This window comes from Gadus macrocephalus, chromosome 3 (genome assembly GCF_031168955.1).
Source record: "Gadus macrocephalus chromosome 3, ASM3116895v1".
Taxonomy (NCBI): domain Eukaryota; kingdom Metazoa; phylum Chordata; class Actinopteri; order Gadiformes; family Gadidae; genus Gadus; species Gadus macrocephalus.
In genome coordinates, this window is record NC_082384.1 from 7,615,807 (window position 1) to 7,635,876 (window position 20,070).

Consider the following 20,070-nt stretch of genomic DNA (forward strand, 5'->3'; position numbering starts at 1 on the left):
ATTTTATTTATTTCCATAGGCCTACTTCTCAATTTAATATGTGATGTACATATTTTAGAAATTAAAATGCATGGAAATTGGTTGTACAATTATTTGTCTAAATATTTGTTATAATTGGTACGTATCTAACAGAGTTTTATCATCAATGTAAACATTGGTTTATCGGTGTTGTGAAAAGCTCAGTCGGGGCAGGTCGGCGCAATTAAATGCTTTCAGTGCAAGTCTTGCACCGAAAGCAAAGTGGCGCTCATCACCACAGCGCAGCCGCATCAGGTCACTCGCAAACACAACAGCAACCATGGCAGACGAGAAGCCCAAGGTGAGGAGAGTTTCCTTTGAGTATTGTTAATGCTTTCGATTGGGTGACCTAAAGAATTGCATCGAGTGTGTATGCTTATTGGTGTTTTAAGACAATGGATTCAATTTCAACAATTTGGTTTGGGGAAATCGCAAAACATTGGTGGCCAGATCTAGCTGATGCTAACTAGCAAGCGGGTTTGCCGAAGGGGTGAGCATGCTAAGCTATTGCTGCTACTATCCGATCAGCGTGCTGGTTAAGTTCCTACGGTACTTTTCTGAAGTTCAGCTCCCTTGATTCAGCGGTAATTTGTTCAGCCTGTTTCATTGTATCAGTTGGCACTTATAGTCGCAGTCAAAATGAATGAATCTGCATTAGGAAATGGCTAATGAATGATACCAGGCCATGGCTAATGCTAGAAAGCTATAGCGTATGCTACCTGGCTAATAGTACAAGGCCGGCAGTGTGCTGCCATCCTCAGTCTGGAGAGCGATCATTGCATTCACTGTAAGGTCCATTTAGTGTTTTTGCTGAGATTTGATCTATTCGGTTGCAGTTATGCACTTTCTTCATTCTTTGTCCTGCTTGGAATTTTCACTTACTAATTTTCTTCAGACCACCCACTTTCTTCTGTTCGCAATTAAGAACACGCATGCCTAACCTTAAACCTATGTTGTGTTCCTTGCAGGAGGGAGTGAAGACCGAGAACAATGAGCACATCAACCTGAAAGTAGCTGGACAGGACGGCTCTGTGGTTCAGTTCAAGATCAAAAGGCACACGCCTTTAAATAAACTGATGAAGGCTTATTGTGAACGTCAGGTATAAAGATCTGTTTATATCCTAAATCGTTCAATTAACCATTGAGTTGCATTTGCACATTTTAGCTTTTGTAACTTGATTACACATTGGTTTAAAGTTTTACTTTATGCTCCTGGCCATTAAGTTTGAATTTAAGTCATTCGCATGGAGTTTGCTTCTGTCAATATATTGATTCGCAGCATTTCTCTTTTCCATACAGGGGCTGTCATTGCGACAAATACGGTTTCGATTTGATGGCCAGCCCATTAATGAGACAGATACACCTTCACAGGTATGTGTACTGTGTGATGGGGCTGATAGGAAGTGAAACTATCTGTGCCTGAAATGATCAAATACCAGGGGTTGACACTAAGGTTTCAAAAGCACTTGCCCATCGGGCAAGTACAGGTCAGGTTCAACTTGCCCGAATGTGATGTTCACTTGCCCAAATTATAATCAGAATCGTGAACGGGCCTCTTTTTGCCAGGCACCCGGCCTGGTTTTGTGGGGCTCAGAAAACTCATCCTAGCTCAGACTGAAGCTGAATGTTAGCTTCCACACATGTTGTGTTTAAAAAAATAACAAACTTCTCTTTGTTTACTTATTTATCGACGGTCACATCGTGCCATGAAGTGATTTCAGTCCACCGTTGCAACCTATTAAAGCTATCGCCAAGTTATATGTGGACCTGCATGATTTGATGTAAATGTACATAACTAAATGTCAGAGGTAGTAGCAAAGATATGTCTTTTTTAACTTTCAAGTTTCTTGTAGCTCTAACTGAATAATCACAATCGCGTTTCTAGTAGTGTTGTCAGTCACAATACTGGATTTTATAACTTCGACAATATACCTGGAAAAATATCGATATTCTATACCATTTTCGATATCAGGGGAAACGTTTTTTTCAGGAAAGAACATACCCAAAGTAAATAAGAGTATATCTCCACAACTGCAAGGGCGATAATGTCATCTTTGTGCCAAAAGAAAGATTGTTGTGCAAGTGAAATATTCAATGGGGATAATACTTGGTTAAAGTGAATAAAGCCATGGAACACAGCATAAGTGGAAGATAACATTTCCACCTGAAATAATTATCAGTTGGTCGTTATCAGTTGGGAGCGCTGTCTTACTATGAGACAAAAATATAGGTAGATATCTTACAATTTTGACACTTGGCACCTCTATTTAAAGTTCAGGGCAAATATAATCGAATGCACCAAGCCAAACACTCGCAAATAAATATATGGCCACTAGATTGCACTGAAGAATGTTTTCTGATTGAAGGCAATTTACCTATTTCCTAAGAAACCTTCTCTTATTCATTGATTGAAAACACCATGATTAGTTGCAAAATTTGGCCCAGACACTGGATAATCTGTTTTTATGGTGGTTTTATTCGATCAGAATAAACTTTGTGGACAAAAATCACAAAGGTAATGCATTTTTGGTTGTTAAAAGAAAAGGGGACGTTTCTTCTCTAGTTGTTATTTGCGAGTTTTGGTTACAGAATGATATGGTTTGGACTGTTGGTATAAGTGGAGGCTCAGCTTTCATGTAATATATAGTAGTTTGTGAGGGTCCAATTTCGTGAAAATGATCGCTATTGCTGTGCATGTGCACAGTTATGAAACCCAAAACCGTGTTCTTGGATATGACTTTCTTGATAATTTGCCTCAATCCAAAGTACTTCCAAACTGCACTCCTCCATCACTACTCCATTTTCCTTCTACCTAAACCGTTCGCGGAGGCGCTGCACTTGAGATGCTAGCTGTGTTAGCTAACGCCTTCGAATCACTGCCAGAGACCGCACTGCGAGTGAGTGAAAGAAGGCGGGGCTATATTCGCACTGAAGCGATGCGTGTCTGTTAACTCGCTTTCCGAGAGAAGAGGAGACAGCGTGCTGATCAATTGCAAATACTTCTGATTTATGTGATTTTTGCGGAACAAAATGTTGTTCTGCAGTTTCTAAAAATATTTGAATAAATAGCCTTTATATTAACATCCACACAAAATCCACTTGCCCGTTCGGGCAACCAGAAAAAATCTCTCAACTTGCCCAAACATTTTTTTTACTTGCCCCGGGCAAGCGGGCAACCGTTAGTGTCATTGGCTGAATACATTCGAGGACTCCATAGAGAATTGCCTTTCTTGACAACCATTAAAGGAGCGGAACTCGCACACCATGTAGCCGATGCAAAAATAAGTTTTTATTGCATAAAAGTGTAAAGTGCTACCCAAAGTGCGTGCAAAACGTATTCAGACCATCCTCAGTGCAAACATACAAAGGTAAAAGACTTCCTTATATAGACTACGCCTAGTTGGTGGCAGACATGTCAATCAAAAGGTCAGGTCGGTTGATGTAATGACTAGACGTTTTAAAAGGCACCACTCACCTATTTTAAATTTTCTTGACAACATGCATGGCCGAGCTTAAGCCTGAATTCAGGCACCACGCCTGAACTCTTATCAGGCCTGTAATTTGTAATGAATGTTGTGGTTTGGCTAGGTTGGTGATCTTGTACTGTTTATTTTATAATGGGCAGGCTTGCCCAGATGCTGAAGAAGTACTTTGCTCGGTTCCTCTTTAATTTAGTAAATTCCAATAGTCAAGCGGGCGAGTTTGTCTTATGTGTTTTCTTTATTTCGATAACTTGAGCTCGTTAGACAGCGCTACAGTGGCATCCAGGGAGACTTATAGAAAGTACATTAATTTCTCTGTCCGGTTTCTACTCCGTTTTTACAATGCCAAACGTAAGTCAAAGACACAATAGGTCTGTAACTTCGATGTAGCAGGGCACGAGGAGCAGAATTCTTTGCACTAGTTAGTCCTGTTCCCTGGTATAAAGTAGCAGACATAAAATAAGTGTTAGGAGCGCCACCTTTGATTGTAGTAAAGAGTAGCACGGACTACTGGCATCAATGAAATTATACTATACACTACTTTTTACTCCTCATACTGCTTTTAGATGTAAATATACAACCAAATACTAGTACAAAGGCACCATTGTTTTTTCTGTTAAGTGTGTCTTAGGCTAGGTGTACATGATGACGGTCTGAACAGAAGACGTAAAAGTGGCGTCGCGTCTTCACTTTTTATTCCGTGTTTAGACAAGCGTTTTCGGGAGGAAATCTGCGTGTATACGGTGACGCAAAAGTGTGTGGATTTCGATTGGGTATGCATGTCAGATGGCTAGGTGGTGCTGTGATGCACTATCACACAACACCGCCATGTCTGAGCGCATGCGTAGAATCTTCCTCCTTCTCTTATCTGGGCCACGAAAACCAAAACATAATTACAGATCCTTCTCTGTTCAGTAATACTATCTGTACATACATTTCGTGGAAAGACTCCAGTAAGTTCATTAGAGCTGCCAGAGCAGCTTGATGGTCCGACGCATGGAAATAATCCAACATGTTAGCATATCTGAGCAGAGTTTTGCGTCTTGGCAGTGTAGACGGAAACGCTACGGCGGAGCGTATTCAAGTTTTCCACTCTGGAGGGTGGTTTCAGATTTTTGCGTTTTAAGCCCCAAAAACGCCGTCACCGTCTAAACGAAAGGCACTTCCGATAAAATAGTTGGTCGTTTTTACCTGCAAGCGTCCTCGTGTAAATGGGGCCTTAGTTGGATAGGTTTGCTAGAGAGAAGTGGTCTCTGCTCGTTGAAGATTAGTTCAAATAACATTGTTCTACAACTGCTTTGAAACTATCATTCTTCTTCTAAACACTCCAAATTCTTCTTTCAGCTTGAAATGGAGGATGAGGACACAATTGATGTATTCCAACAGCAAACGGGAGGCTCTTCTACTTAAAGACTTTCCCCCCCCTCAACAAACACCCATGCCTGCATTTCTTCTTTCTTTTTTAATGCCTCTTCCTTTTGTCTTTAAATCTCCATGACCAGCTTTTCCATGACCATGTGTTGGAATCCTGTCAGACGCTCATAGGCTGCAACACGGGGATGGATTCATTTTTATTATTGTGATATTTGTAATGATAGTTGATAGTGCACAACTTGTAAGCTGCATTCAATGTCATATGCTGAACATCTAAAAAAAAAAACATTTCTTGGTGACATCATAAAGCAGACATTTACATCGATTTTTTTTTTAACACTATTACTCATGCCATATAGCTGTTGGTTAAATTTAATGATGGTGTTGCTGTTCTATATGCCTGTGTTTCAATTTACTCACATTGGTGGTTGTTTTAAAAAATGTACAATTGGAATAAACTGATTTTTTTTTAATAAAATTACTTGTTTGTGTTTATTAAGATGTTTAGTCTTGAGGCTTCCTACTTGTTCATCCTGCATGACACTGCATTCAACTTAAATTGAGTTATGTAATTTCTCAATTACTTAAATATTGTCTTTTATACTACCAACATTATTTGTCCTGCCTTCCATGTTGTTATAAATGGTACATCAGTCCCTTGATGTCAGGATTCTTCTATATGGGTTTAAACGCATTCGCCACTAAACTGTCATTAGACCTTTGTGACCCTAAATAAACAATCCAATCAGAGCCACGCTTGAGGCAGCAGTGTCCAATGAACTCACCTCACCGTGTTCTCGTGGGCGGGACTGAACGCAACGCCCTCTCCACGCTGTGCTTTGCCTGAGAAGCCAGACTACGCAGCAGGTTGATGCGTTTTCAGTGCCGTCTGCCAGTGTAGATAATGAAAGGCGGGTTATGAAATTTTAAATCACGGTTATTTTATCTTTCAGTCTCAGAGCTCTATTAAATTACGACAGAATGACGACGACCACGACATTTCAAGGGTTGGAAGCCGGTTCCAAAAGCAGCTCCAGGTATAACGTTATTGTGGCACAGACATGTTTGAGACGGTAGTCATCGAGGTGAACATGCTGTGCTTTGAAACGTATTCTCGGACTTAACGTTTCTGACTTAAAGGCCGTTGCTATAGCTAAAACTGCATGGCTAAATGTTTACAGTCCGGGATGCTGGATAAAAGCTTGCACCGCACCTTCTCTCAGCGCGGACGGGCCACTGGTCTCGCCCAGCGCGCCTCCATGCGACGGGTCTCCTCTTTGTGGGGCATGGACATGGAAGTTGCACAGCTAGCTTGCGTTTGCTAACTGTCCGCATGCCAAACGCGTATTAAGCCATCTACATCACATGTCTATGGAGCACCTTTCAATGTTTTGGTGATCGTCACATTGTGTGTGATCTCCATCCTCTCATCATCCTTATAGATGTGTAGTAACGACTGCAGCTAGCGCCTACTAAGATTGATTGTATTGTTGGGTGGGGCCCCTGTGGATTTCAAATCAATTTTTGTGTCGCGTTACTAGACCACTATTACATTAATAATCATATTATAATCATCTACACCCAATACATTGTTTGCAACATAAACCAACACATAAGGTGAATTTATTAATTCACGTAAACATCCCGTTGGGATATCTTGTCGTTTGTTTGGGTTGATTATTGGTTGTCGTGCGTCGTTTGGGCTGGAAGTTGTACCTGTACCTGCTCAATGTAGATCTGTCATCCATTCCTGAGAAATAAGGATCCGTGTACATTTTTAATTGTCTTCACATGCAGACCAGGTATAACCCCTCAAAGCCGTACATAGGATGCATTTGCAGTGACTGTATTCAAATAGATCAAGTGCACTAAAATGGCAGACCCCTCGGTTGAGGTTCTAGGGTTTGGCTCTTTATGTATGCCAAAGTACAGAGTAGCGGCCTAAACATTTTTGTTTAACATTAAGTTGTTGGTGGTCCCAATATTTAAAGATCAGCTCTCAATGATTGGATCTGCTGTGTGTACCACCAGATTAAAATTGAGCTAGCAACCAATCACCATTATAAATCACCATTATAAATACTGCACTTCTCCGGCCCTCACGTTCCTGTTGCTCTATATGATTAATACGTAACACATAACATCCCTGCCACTAAATGTTGTCTTAAGATTTGGTTATGTCCATATGAATGACCTGTAATGTGTGATCAGTTTCTCTGGGGATGGGACAGTGTACTTGAGTCTACACTTGGGAACCACAGGTGGTTTATCCTTGGTATCATTTTGCTGTCTTATATTATTTGCATGTTATGCAAATAATATAATGAGGCCAAACCTGCACTATGTACCTTTTCAATCACTGCAGCTATTAGTTTTGACAAATAAAAAAGTTACTTCTTCTCCCACCCTATGTGACAATGTGTACATTGAGATGATGTACCACACAATGATGACACATTTTTTAAAAAAAAAGAAGCATGCATTGGCTTTGTTTTATGACTGAAGCAAAGATAATGTAGTAGTGCAGGAATGATAACAATAAAATATTCACACAATACCAATTCCAAAGTAAATGAGTGCAAGTAAATAAATAATAGAAAAAACAATTTCTGACACTGAAGCACTGCTCTGGAAAGGCCAGAAGAACAAGGATAACGGCAGGCATCCAGAAACAAAATATATGCTACTGTCTAAGCAGCAGTGTTGTTCCGCATTTGAACAGCAGGTGCTGCACGGAGCCTGCGATTCTTAGGCCAATATGTCTAAACAGAAATTTGATTGGTTAAAGCTTCTACTGTACAATGAACTTGTTGGACCGAAATTTGCTTGATAAATATTGACAACTTTTTTTTCTTCAACTAAGCTTAACCTAATGCATTGTGTGCCTTTCTCATTGTTTCCTTATCTCTATCTCCAGAGTTTCAAACCCTCCAGGTGGCGCATCAAACATTTCTTTCGGCACAGATGAGGACAAACCCCCTGTACGGAAAAATAAGATGGCCTCCAATGTGTTTGCTGAGCCAGAGGACCCCTATGCCCATCGAAGGAACAACCCTCCCGGTACCCCTTCTACGTGTGTCTGACGTTTGTGTGTCTGTTAATGGGCCCTGTCCTTCAGTGAGTTCCAGAAGAGGGATTACCGGTAGATACATGTACAATTTCACAGTATAATCAGCAAAAATATAATCAGCAAAATAAAAGACACCCAGTGCATTCTTTTTTAGTAATTTCAAATATTTTCAGTCAACAATCTGATACATAATATTCACTAAAACAATCATTTTATCAAACAGATGTTACAGATTATAAGAAAAAACACATCCTGCATTTCGCAATTCCCTCTCCCAGCAGGAAATCACTGGCTCGTATCCACCACAGACTTCCAGGAAATAGGAAGCCCCTCTGGGTTTTGCCAATGTTCGTATTGTCTACAGCGATTGTAATTTCCTCATTGTTCCCAAGCCTCTCCTTGGTCATTAATTAGAAACTGAAGGCGTTTATGAGAAATGGATTGAGAAGAAGTAGCATAACGAAAGAAGTATTTAGCAAGTCAACATTTTCAAGGAAAAACGTTCCCCCTTGGGCTGATTAACAGTTAATTATGAATCAATTGATCAGGTAAAAGATCAATAGAAGTTTGAGGCCCTAATGTGGCCTCAAACTTTAATGCTCGGATCAGACTTCATAATTTCAGCCGGATTTGTTTTGGAAAAAGGTCCAGCGTCAAGGCCGAATACAACGTTGGGAAAGGCTAACAGGGTTCTTACCCCTTATAGTGGAACAGTTGAAGAATACCCTGATGCAGAGTCTAGCAGGGCCAAATCCTTGGTATTCCTGCATAGTTTGAAAACACCTATGAAGTGTTCCTTGATGTTGACCATTAGGATGGCCGAGTGCTCTCTGGTGCACATATGTTAACATGGCGAAGAGAGAGAGGGATGCTGTCAGGTGGAGCAACAAAACCAAAGAAAGGACCCCTCTTGGTGACCCCCAGAAACAGGTCCACAATCTTGAATCACGCTGCCAGACTCGCACGTAGTGCCTCTGACGGCAATATCTTGGTTCTCCTTCCCGCTGACCTAGGAAAGGTTGTGACAGGCAGCATATGTTGGGTCAGGGTGATACTTGTAGGGTCTCCCGGCCAAGAAGCAGCAATAATCTAAGGCACTACAATGGCCTGATCTGACATGGGGAATGTAACATGGCCAGTGCTGACCGCGACCCCTAGGTAGCTGCCAAACCCCACATAGGTAGATGCAAAACACAACCTAGCCAGCTGCGAAACTGCACCTAGGTAGCTGCCAAAATCCACCTTTCTATTTTTAGTGGGGTGGGGTAAATTGTACCGTTTAAAAGACGATGGTACATGAGCTGTATTGTTGCCATGTAGGAGCTCTCTTTGAGTGTGTTTTGATGGCTGGTTTAACCTGTGCACATTGTCAATGCACAACAGGTGTGCAGCCTAACCCATCCCCAGAGTACAACCAGTGTGATGCGGGCCAGGTGAAGCTGTTTAAACCAGCCATCCACCACACACAATCCACAATGACCATCGTGAAAGAAAATAATTTTGTGTAGTCTGATCCAGGCAGAAGAGGGACCTGTATTTGTCCCTTGAGTCAAAATCACACTGTATGAAATGAACTGATGTATTCGCATGATGTTAACGGGAAGAACACAACAGCTTCTGTTCATAATGATATTAGTAAGTCATGCAGTGTTCTCTGATGCATCTATTTTTGGCAAACCTGTTATTCAAATCTAATAATTTAGAAAACAGTGTTGAGCGGTATCATTGCACCATTTTCTTTTTACATGACACTTTAGAATTTACTTTCATAATTAAAATGTAGGCTTTTGGGGTGTTCTTGTTTGCTCAGGGTAGCACATAATGGTCCATAGATAATGGTGAGCAGATTAAAGCTGCTAGCCGTTGCCAAGCGGCATTATCGAAAAATGACGTACATTGGAAGGTGAACAATGACTGGAAACCCCGTGATGATGTAACATGTCGGTGTTTATAGTAGAGGACGGACTGCTGAGAGCATCAACATTGTAAAATCATGTCATAAGCACCGGTTGTCCAAATAATTAAATGCTTATCGCTCCTTAGCTTGCAGACATGCTTCTGTGTTTATAGTTGTTAGTCAGATTAGTCAGCATTTCAGAAGGAATTTGCACGTCCGTATTGCACAATGAAACTACACCTTTCACCCACAATGAGTTTCAATGACTTCAATTGCATGCAATCAGCCCTGAGTACCCCAGTATTCAATCTAGTAGAACAACCAACAACGATAAGCCTTGTGTAGGTTTTTTCAGTGAATCAATAGATTGTATTTGTGGTGTAGTTATACAATACAGACTGCGATTTTGGGTGACTTGAATCACAAATATGTTCCCGGCATTACTGTTGCCCTTTCTAACCATGCACCCTCCCTCCCACAGGGGGCAAGCCCACAGGGGTTCTGTGTGGTGAGTCCTCTGCCCCATTGAGAAGAGGACTGAACCACAACGCCAACCACTCTGCAGATCCAGCCAGCACGGTATGGTTATGAACACAAGTAGCTGTTTGTGAATGTAGAGTTGAACCACTGGGGATGGGGATGACCTTCCCTGAGGGGAAGTGAAAATGACCAAATCTGTTGTAATATGATGCACATTCAGGCCTTGGAGTGGGACTTAATTAAAACAGCACATGTTGGTCCAACAGAAGCCGCTTTTCAAAGCTACTTCTGTTATAAATGTCTGGGCTAAAATACTTCGACATCAATCACATATGCATTCTTTAAATCTGGGTTAAACTATCTGCTCTGTTAAATGGAACCTTTCAATGTTTAGTTAGTGAGGGCTGGGAGCATGTTGTATGTTTACGTTTATATTTACTCTGAAAATAAGTATTGTCTCTGTTTTAGGATGTGGAGAATAACGTTGGTGATGCAGGTACATTTCTTTATTATATTTTTATTTATTTTTACCTAATTAAAATTTGAAGTGTTTTCACTGGTCGTTTGTTTAAGCCTATGTAGACTTTGACTATCGGGCATGTTTTTAATAATGTCTTTACTTATCTGGAGTAGGTTCAAACGTAGTCTAGTGTTAAAGTAAGTTTTAACGCTTACAAAGTCAGGGTATACACATTACATAACGAGAATGGGTGGCACCTATCAAACCAGTTCTTCACGCTAGTTATTAAATGTTTCTTAGCAATTGGCAGGTAAAAAATAATGGGCCAAATCAAATAAGTATTTAATTATTAGGGTTGGGAAAAATAATAGATTCTTCGATGCATCGCGATTCTCTAGAACGATTCCGTCTCGATGCAGATAATTTTTAAGATTAGAAAGAAATGAAAACTGAAACCTATTTTTTACATACTTCCGAAACAAGTTCGAAACAAACTAGTGGTAACTCAGGACTTATGTGTTTGAGATGCACCGTACACCAGCCGCACGAGTTGCAAAGTGGAAAATCTCCCAGCTTTCTTGTGAAATTTCAGAGGCACGCCCACTTTTAACCTGTTCCACTCGTGCTCCTGAGAGTCGACCGAGTTCAGTGAGGTTGACCGTACGACTCGATAATCAAAGATGGCTGCGCCCATAATGAGATGTTTTTTCTTAGTATTTGTGCCACGTTGGTCATTTTAATGTTGATTTTAAATCCTCTTACACACTTGATTGGTTCATTGGTGCTTTAATCCGGTCCCCAATTTATGCATTGCACCGTCTTGGTGTGCGTGCAATACATTTTTTTTTTTTTTTTTTTATTTAGGTTTTGCTCTTTGTTTTTGTTTTCCTAAAGAGGCTAATATAGCTAACGATAACAATGACTAGCCAATGACCGACTCATCGTGTAACGATGCCCACAAAGACAAACGGGAACGCTATAATTGCTACAAGCCAGTGCAACTCGTGCAGGAGGTGTACGATGCATCTCGAACACACCGGTTGTAGGTTCTGGGACCACCATTGTAGGCGACCTGGCACATCTGATCCCAATCTGACGTAGACCCGACTATCCTCATCTCACCTGGCTCCCATGTCAAAGGTTAAATGGAAACTAATAAATGCGTCCACGTGTACACAGGTCAAATATATGTCAAGAGCTCTTATCTCTTTGAGGAGAGCTTACAGTGTGAACACCCTTTACACCTGGCATTTACAACATACAAAATAACCTGGTAATCAAGTAGCCGTGTGGGACAAACATGATTATCTGCTTAACGTTATGATTTGGCAGTTACCCGAGGACTGCTCATTGCGTTATCAGAACATTGAAAACCCTAAAGCGGCCGGTTTGGGCCAGAGAATACCTCGGCCCTCAGTCCATCACAAACGGCCCATGCTGCAGGTTAAGGTTCCTGTTGTGCTTGTGTGCAGTCCACAGTACAGAACCTGAGGCCATCTCGGAGCCGCCCAAGGAGGAGCCCCCGCTGGCAGAAGCACCCGCCGCTGGAGCCACCTCCGGCCGCAGGAACCCCCCAGGAGGGAAGTCCAGCCTCATCCTGGGCTGAGCCTCAGCCCGCCCCCTGCCTGGCCTCGTCTCAGACCCCTCGTGCCGCTCTTTATTTCATATGTATATGGCCTGCTTGTTTTGATACGAACATGTTGCAACCCCTCATGTGTCCCTCTGATTCTAGCCGGATCACGGATCCCATCCAGAACCATGCGCAATGCTCAATGTTTTGATACCTCCTTTCTACATTTTTATTTAGTATTTAGTTATTATTTATTTATACTTTTTCAGAAGCACTTTATGTATCTTGATGTTTGAAGCCTGTCCCCATGGTGCGTTAGAGCTACTTGACAGGGCATGGGGTTTACATTACGTGTGTCTTCTGCCAACTAACCCCAAAAACGAACCCCAATATATTTGTAGTTACTGCACAAGAGCCAAGTAAAGTCATGGCAACCTGCTCAATGCGAAGAAAATCGACCACGAAGTCCATTGCTTTTTTGCTGTTTTTTTGCTCCATGTTTAAACTTGTTCCAACCTGCATGTGTGTGTGTTCTGTTGTGTATGAATATGAGAAGAAGAAGAAGAAGAAGAAGTAGAAGAAGAAAAAACGGTGACAATTTAATTTAAACTGCTGGATAACTTTTGTTGTTTTTTGTTTATAGTACATTTATGTGGTTTCATTGCATTAAATGAGACTTTTCTACTGGTGTGTGTTCACACGGTAGCAAAAAAGACATAATAGCTGTCATTCTGTCCTCAGTTTATTAGGGCCCATGTAAAGTGGGGAAAGGGAATTGGCCTTTTGTATTTTCTCTTTCCCCTAGAATAGCCTATTTTAACCTCAGTGCCAGTTGTTAATGACATGTGTTTTTATAGGTGTGCCCTAACTATAACAATTGGTGCCAGGATGTGTGATACAGGCTACAAAATCAAAACTGTGTTGGGTTTCCCAAAAGCACCATGACAATGCTTGTCCCTTCATCCCAATTAATTGAAGTAACAATCTGCCAGAAATGGCTGAACGTTTCTGGAAAACTTAGCCCGGATTTGACAAGTGACCTTACGACAGCTCAGCCTTTTTAAGTGTTTTCCCTCGGCTCCAAAAATGGTCTTCTGTTTCTCACCAACCCTAGCTCATTGTTGGTGCAACACTCCTTTGGTAAATTATCTGTGGTTTTTCATTACCTGAGGCTTACAAACCAGAGGTCGTTTTCATTCCAGCTTGTGTCAGTCCGTCACGGGCCATCAGTTATTCATGAGACGCAACAGGTTAATAATGAGGGGTAAATGAAATGTGGCATAGGTAAAGGAAAGTACTGTGGACTCTTTGCATCCTATGTCAATTCAATGCTGGATGTGATTATTACAAAAAAAAAGATTGGCACGTTGAAAAATAAATGTAATTTCTGATCAGCATTTCTTTCTTCAAGGAGTTTTTTGTTTCATAATGGTTAAGGACCGTAACGGGGGCAGGCTGTATGGGGGTTGGTACTACCGCGTATTCATAACGAAACCGAAAAAAATATAACGTTACAGTAAACATCGGTCTCAACACGAACGGCTGCTTGCGGGTGAGTTTAATAGTTATACTATGCAAACTCCACTACAAATGCCTTTTGCATGCAATACTATTATGCGCAACTTTAAACTTGTATAGTCGTAGACGTACTGAGCGCACGGTTAATGATGGGACCTTTGGCCGGCACACAATATTAAGCGGCAAATTAAGGAATGGTTGTATTCTAAGGTAAACTGCACATTCACAACCAAATACGTCTGTCTACCCATTGATGCTGTTTGGTAGTAGTTAATATTACTAGCCTTTCGGCTCTCAAAGCCTGCTTTCTTTTGTGCTGGCTGACAAACTGCTCTGTAGTCATAACTCATTGATATGGAGAATCTGCCCACAGAAGGCATACCTTTGTTGCAGAATTTCCGTGATATTTATACATGTGCATGTATATACAACACATGAGTCTGGATTGGTGGATTGTTTGTAGAAATGGAGAAATGCACTTCGTGTCACAATGCAGAGTAGGGATTGCGTAATATCCGTTTATGAGATCCATACAACAATCTACCTGCATGATATATCGTTTTATTGTTGTTGTCCTTTTTCCAATGCCAACTTGAAGTCTTCCAGCATGGCCTTATTTTCACTAATTTTTTTTTTACTAATGTCACAGTTATATGTGTCTGCAAATGATGGTAAAATGTTTGTGTTGAGGAAAACCAAAAATGCCTATTGAGATTTCTTGTTTCAATCTAGGAAAACTGCTTCTATTGAACAGAGATCATGGCCTCTTGGACATGCTTGCTGTTCTTGACCCTTTTCCGCATCACTTCTGGATCTGATTGCAGTAAGTTGGTATATTTAGAATAAATAACTCTAAATATGTTCAATAAATATGTTTTCAAATATTTTCATTTTAATAATGGATTTATAATTCTCTGTTCCAATTTGAAGGTTTTGTAGCACTGGAGTGTAACGAGCACAGCCATGGATGGTTAGGCCAGCAGTCATTATTGGAGTGCATTGTGAAGGGAACGGTGCCAATCGAGATCACAAAGATCATTTGGAGTAGGCCTAATGTAACGACCGCTTTAATAATATACCAAGATGGCAACTTAAATTATACGCAAGGCTTTACATTGGCCGAACCAAGTTGGAATGAGACCAACATGAACGTCTCGATGCTTTTGAACAACCCCATGAAAGCAGACATTGGAGACTACACGTGCTTAGTGAAGACCAATCGAGGCTTTTGTAGCAGCTCAATCACCCTTGATCTCTCAGGTGGGTCTTATCACTGACATATAAATATTCAGTTTTTGAACAACGAGCTCTGTGAGTTGAAAGGAAAAGCAGAATTACGAATTCATTCATAAAAATATGCCACAAAACGTTCAGGTCTTTAGTTTGTTTGAGAGGAGCTCCTTCATATCAAAGCTCCATAGAAAAATGAAAACAGCATAAGGTTGAGTGCATAGTTTCTGTTTGAGCAAGAGTATATTAAATACCCTTTTAGAAATGTGCTACACATTTTGTTGTTGAGATATTCATACCAGACTAAGAATCAAATTCATGGATTCACCCCATTATGTTTTCTTTCTTCAGCCATCGATAGCAGTCCGACCATCGGAGTGACTGAAAGCCTCCAGAAGTTTTCGACTCTTTCCTGCAATGATGGTGTCTGTCATCCGGATCGGATAATCGGTTGGTTTGACGAACACAGTCATGATTTGACACCCAGGGACGAACAGGCCGCAATTATCGTTGCTTTTCCTTTATGAGTTTTTGCGTCTCATACAGATGAGACTTCTAAAAGCAAAGACCCACACAATAGTGTGGGTCTTTGCTAATACGTATTTAAGCATATAATACCAGTCTCCTCTCTAGCAGAGTGAGCCTCGAACACAGTTTCACAGAGCCTACAATAGCAGTGGAGGCAGGGAAAGAGAAGCCCATTATAGCGTTGCACTTTACTATGAAGGTATCCTTCTCGCTGAAGTCTTCTCTACCCTAATATTATGTTTACCCTCAGGCCATTATGTTTACCCTCAGATACCAATTACACTCATGGTTGTGGTTCATGAATTAGCTGGTGGCTGAAATTAATGCAACTGTTTGCAGGATTCATGCTTCATAATTTTAAATGAATGATGTGCTAACAAATGTGGTGGTAGCGGTGATAAAGTTACACATTGCAGGTTGAAGATGTTGATGAGAGTGGAACAACGAAAGATTCACAAAAAATGTCACTAAAAACATCTTAATCTTTACTTTCTTTCAGATCCACATCCAGAATCACAATTGGCCTACAAAGTAGTACCCCCTGTGGTCGTGGTTTTACTGATCATAGGACTGCTGTTCTTCCTGAAAAGACAATGCAATAAACGTAAGTACTCTTCTTTGCCTTTCCCAGAAGTAACAGGATAAACAGCTTGAGTACAAAGAGTCATGTTGCATGCTATCGGTCCCACACAAACTCAGAGCTATCAAGCATAGATTAGACTTTGGAGCAAAATTAAAAATGAAAATTAGGGAATAAATGTGTGAGTTGGAACAAGGAACACAATACGGATTATACCGTAAAAACCTGTTGCACAGCCAAAAAAAAAGTCCTGTTATTGTTGGATGTCGGCCATGAGAAAAGCTTTGAGACTAGTTTCAAGCAGGATAGTTGGGTTGTTCACGGAAACCAAAAGTAAAGATGCACATCTTAAAGGAATGTCTGTTCATGTGTCATGAGTTGACTATGTTCATGGTCTTGTGTTTTTCTAATTTTTATGAGATTGCTTGTGGGGGGGGAATTAATGAGAGACTGAGGTCAAGTATAATTGGATTTCCATGAAAATGTTACACTATTGGTTCAACATTTTAATGCTTAAGCACTATACCACTTCCAATATAGCTACTTTCTGACTAGGATTAGAATTAAAATAGAAGAAATAAAATATATTTAGAGCAGAATACATTTCTGCTCTAACAGTACTCTGCTCTTCCTACTGACATAAAGTGCAGATTTCATCTCCAGGAAAACTAAACCAATTTGTATGTAAAATGAAAACCTACAGTTATTAATTTCTGTGATAGAATATATGTTATGTTTGATAAAATCGAAAAAAAAAAACACTTCTTGGTCTATTATTTGAAGGGTCACTGACTGTGAAATTTCTCCCAAATATTGGGCATTCATTGATCGAGGTAATAATTTACATGTCGGCCAATTTATCGCCATGGGTGCATAATAACAATATATTTTGTAAATATATTCCTACTGTATCTTCCCTTTTTCATAGGTACACATGAAGAAATTCCCACAGACAACCAAGATCTATGTAATGGTGTGTTCATTTTTCATTATAATTTATTTCTATCACCTTTATGTCTTAATATTTGGTGAACCGATGTTTATTTGCATATGATAATGGTAATAATACACACATTTAATAAATAACAGACCATGTTTTTTAAGTTTTCAAACAATAACTTCACAAAGACAACAATGAAAAGCTTTAACTTTGAAGATAAGATCAATGGATCAGGAAGATCAATGGGCAAATCTGTCTGCAGATGATGTCATTCACCTTCAGCAGCGGAAAAAATACGCTATTGTGCAGTTAGCTCTTCAATGTTCTAAATAGTTGTGGTTTAGCCTGAATGGTGTCCAACCAGTTTCAACCGCCATTTGGCAGAAAGTGAATTGCATCACTGCTTGTAGTACTGGTTTATATTACTTAACAACATAGATGGCCGCACTTCCTGCCTAGTTCATCCAAACAGGATTAATGATTGAGGATTTGCTCTGACATATACGTGCTCTTTACAGGCGAACATCAACCACACCAGGTCTGAGGGACTGTGCCAAACTGTTGTCTATTGAAGACAAAGAGCGAGTGAGAGTTCCTGGAGGAAGAGTTACATTTAATGTAATTTTGCAACCAATGCTAATTTCATGCAGCATCCAAAGAAATTCCTCAGTTCTCTAACTAACTAATTGTAACTAAGTGTGCAGCCTTTATAACATCCAAAGGGTGTGTTGACACGGCTTGGTAGCACAATAAGACAAGACAACCAAATTTTTCGCCAAACCAGTCCCAACTCTTCGAATGAAATGAATAAGCTAAGTCTAAAATTATCTCTTTAAGCTAAAAAGGATGTATGTTACGATGAAGAATTGGAGAGATACAACATAAATTAACTGATGATGACATCTGCACTTAAAATGAGCAGAATAATTATTTTTACTGAACTGCTTTCTAAAAATCTTTAATACTAAAACACCAGATAAATAAGTTTGTATAATATTAAATGTAAATACTTAGTTGGTATAACGTAACATCAGTCTATGTAAAAAAAACATTAGCACTTGTGTTGTAATTTTTTTAAAGGATTTTGTTTGGATGTAAAAGGAAGCATTTGATGCTATTTTTGAATCACTGTGACACTATTTTAACAATGTTTAAATGCCAGCGTTTGTAGCAAGCTCAAAGCCTGGTTTGACTGGCTTCTGAACAGATTGTGATGACCTTTAAGGACAGAGATGTCAATGCTCCATTTGCCACAAATGCAATAGCTTAACAGAAAAAAATGAATGGAATGTGAAATCAGTTTCTGCAAGGGTAATTTGTTGTGCAGGAAAAAAACAAATCAAGAGACTTTTGTGAATGTTTCACTAATTAATTAAACAGATATATATAAATATTTGTGTACTGGGTTTATGTGTTTATGAGCCTGTGCCTCCCTCTAACTGCATGTAATTACTTTACCAAATGTTGCGACACTATATTAATACAGATTCCAACCATCCCAGATAAAAGCTAATCCAAGTACATCGGCTGCTGGTCTTTGATGCAGAGGCTGTGTTTATCTCAGAAAGATGAGGACCATCTTAAAGACCAGGAGTTTTGATTGCTCTGAAATGATAACCTTCTGAATACTATACAAGAGGATAATTACTCTTTCATCGTTTCTCCAGAACCATGGGGTCTGGTCATTTTTAATTGGTAGTTATGCCACGAATCAATGTATTATCATTGAGTGATCCTTGCATAACACAGGTATTTACGTTACTCTGACAGTTACTATTAAATAATTAATGGTTTGTTCAAACTAATACATTTAAATAAAAGTATATTCTTACTTGTGATATTCCATCCAGGCACAATAGTTTTGAGCAGGAAAACTGCTCAACAGATGTTGGATATTTCTTCTTAAAGTATGTATTAGTATTTATTTAGCAATTTTCATCCTAATAAACTATTCTGTGGTTTCGTGCATCATAAAGCTGTCTTCAATCGGCAAACAAAGAGATTTGTGCAAGCCTTTTCCACACAGTTTAAAGTTTGGAAAAGACTTTGAATGGGAACGAGTCCAGAACGATCCACAGAGAGCAACAGAATTTGAACTTGCAAGATCGGGATCGTCTTGCAAGGATGCACATTCACTGCTACATTCACAAACAGATGCTGGTTACAACTTGCTCTTCAGGATCAGTTAGATCATGTCTTGGATGCAGAACACCTTTGTTAAATCAGTTTGAGATGCTGGTTCTAAAGACCCCTTTGATCGTATTTATCAAGAGGAATATGCTTTAACTTCTGCAAACTTGCACATCCTACATGCACCAAAATGTCCATGGGTACTTTCATAAACACACAACTTGGGAAACTTGTAGTTTTGTTAATGTTATTTTGTAATCCTGTTTCTTCTGCTTGTGAAATATAGTTTCCTTTGTGCCATCACAAGAACCTAATATAAGGGGAACTGAGCCACTCTTTTAACCAATATCTCGTGGCTATTGTCTAAGCCAGAGTTCACACAACAAGTGGACATAGAGTGAGGGTTGCAAGGACACATTCTTCATACACATACAAAGCAGCCAACCATTTGCTATGAGTAGAGTGTCCATAGATCCTTAGTGATAGAGATAGAGATTATAAAGATTTTAGAAACCAAATTTTACTTGGGCAAGAGTTGAACACCAATGGCCCCCTTTTAAGGAGGAGCTTATACTCCAGGGAAACGAAACCCTAATCATAAACATGTTCTGCTTAACTTTGGAGACTGACTTCAGATTCACTAATTTTGTTCTGCTATTACAATGAATTAGCAGAATAAGCTCTGGAAATTGGTTATTCTCTGCAAGTAAATTCCTAGTGTATTTAGTCAGCATTTTCCCCTTCCTCTATGCCAGTTCGACTTTGTTTTTTAAATCAAGTGTCAGGATTTTTC

The 20,070-nt window shown here is 39.9% G+C and overlaps 2 protein-coding genes across 3 annotated transcripts; both read left to right on the forward strand.

Annotated features, from left to right (window-relative positions):
• The first annotated feature begins 177 nt into the window (after window positions 1-177).
• sumo2a (small ubiquitin like modifier 2a) lies at window positions 178-5,352 on the forward strand. Its single transcript, XM_060046966.1, has 4 exons — window positions 178-319; window positions 987-1,118; window positions 1,318-1,389; window positions 4,845-5,352. The coding sequence occupies exons 1-4, from the start codon at window positions 299-301 to the stop codon at window positions 4,908-4,910; spliced, it is 291 nt and encodes a 96-aa protein (XP_059902949.1). The 5' UTR covers window positions 178-298; the 3' UTR covers window positions 4,911-5,352.
• A 337-nt stretch (window positions 5,353-5,689) lies between these two features.
• Window positions 5,690-18,538, forward strand: jpt1a (Jupiter microtubule associated homolog 1a). Of its 2 annotated transcripts, XM_060046963.1 has the most exons (11): window positions 5,690-5,911; window positions 7,792-7,934; window positions 10,323-10,420; window positions 10,790-10,817; window positions 12,254-13,903; window positions 14,602-14,692; window positions 14,800-15,129; window positions 15,451-15,549; window positions 16,127-16,231; window positions 17,136-17,180; window positions 17,666-18,538. In XM_060046963.1, exons 1-5 carry the CDS (start codon window positions 5,856-5,858, stop codon window positions 12,385-12,387), a joined length of 459 nt encoding a protein of 152 aa, XP_059902946.1. In that variant the 5' UTR covers window positions 5,690-5,855; the 3' UTR covers window positions 12,388-13,903; window positions 14,602-14,692; window positions 14,800-15,129; window positions 15,451-15,549; window positions 16,127-16,231; window positions 17,136-17,180; window positions 17,666-18,538. The 2 variants fall into 2 exon arrangements, with proteins under 2 accessions (XP_059902946.1, XP_059902948.1); XM_060046965.1 differs by lacking the exon at window positions 10,790-10,817 and having other exon boundaries at window positions 10,323-10,425; window positions 12,231-13,903.
• The last annotated feature ends 1,532 nt before the right edge of the window (window positions 18,539-20,070 follow it).

What these genes read in the sequence shown, in the direction of transcription:
- sumo2a (XM_060046966.1), top strand. Translation starts at nt 299, where the DNA reads ATGGCAGACGAGAAGCCCAAG. An exon ending in TGGCAGACGAGAAGCCCAAG is followed by an intron (nt 320 to 986) that starts GTGAGGAGAGTT and finishes TGTTCCTTGCAG; the next exon opens with GAGGGAGTGAAGACCGAGAA. An exon ending in AGGCTTATTGTGAACGTCAG is followed by an intron (nt 1,119 to 1,317) that starts GTATAAAGATCT and finishes TTTTCCATACAG; the next exon opens with GGGCTGTCATTGCGACAAAT.
- jpt1a (XM_060046965.1), top strand. Translation starts at nt 5,856, where the DNA reads ATGACGACGACCACGACATTTCAAGGGTTGGAAGCCGGTTCCAAAAGC. An exon ending in GGTTCCAAAAGCAGCTCCAG is followed by an intron (nt 5,912 to 7,791) that starts GTATAACGTTAT and finishes CTCTATCTCCAG; the next exon opens with AGTTTCAAACCCTCCAGGTG. An exon ending in GATCCAGCCAGCACGGTATG is followed by an intron (nt 10,426 to 12,230) that starts GTTATGAACACA and finishes CTGCAGGTTAAG; the next exon opens with GTTCCTGTTGTGCTTGTGTG.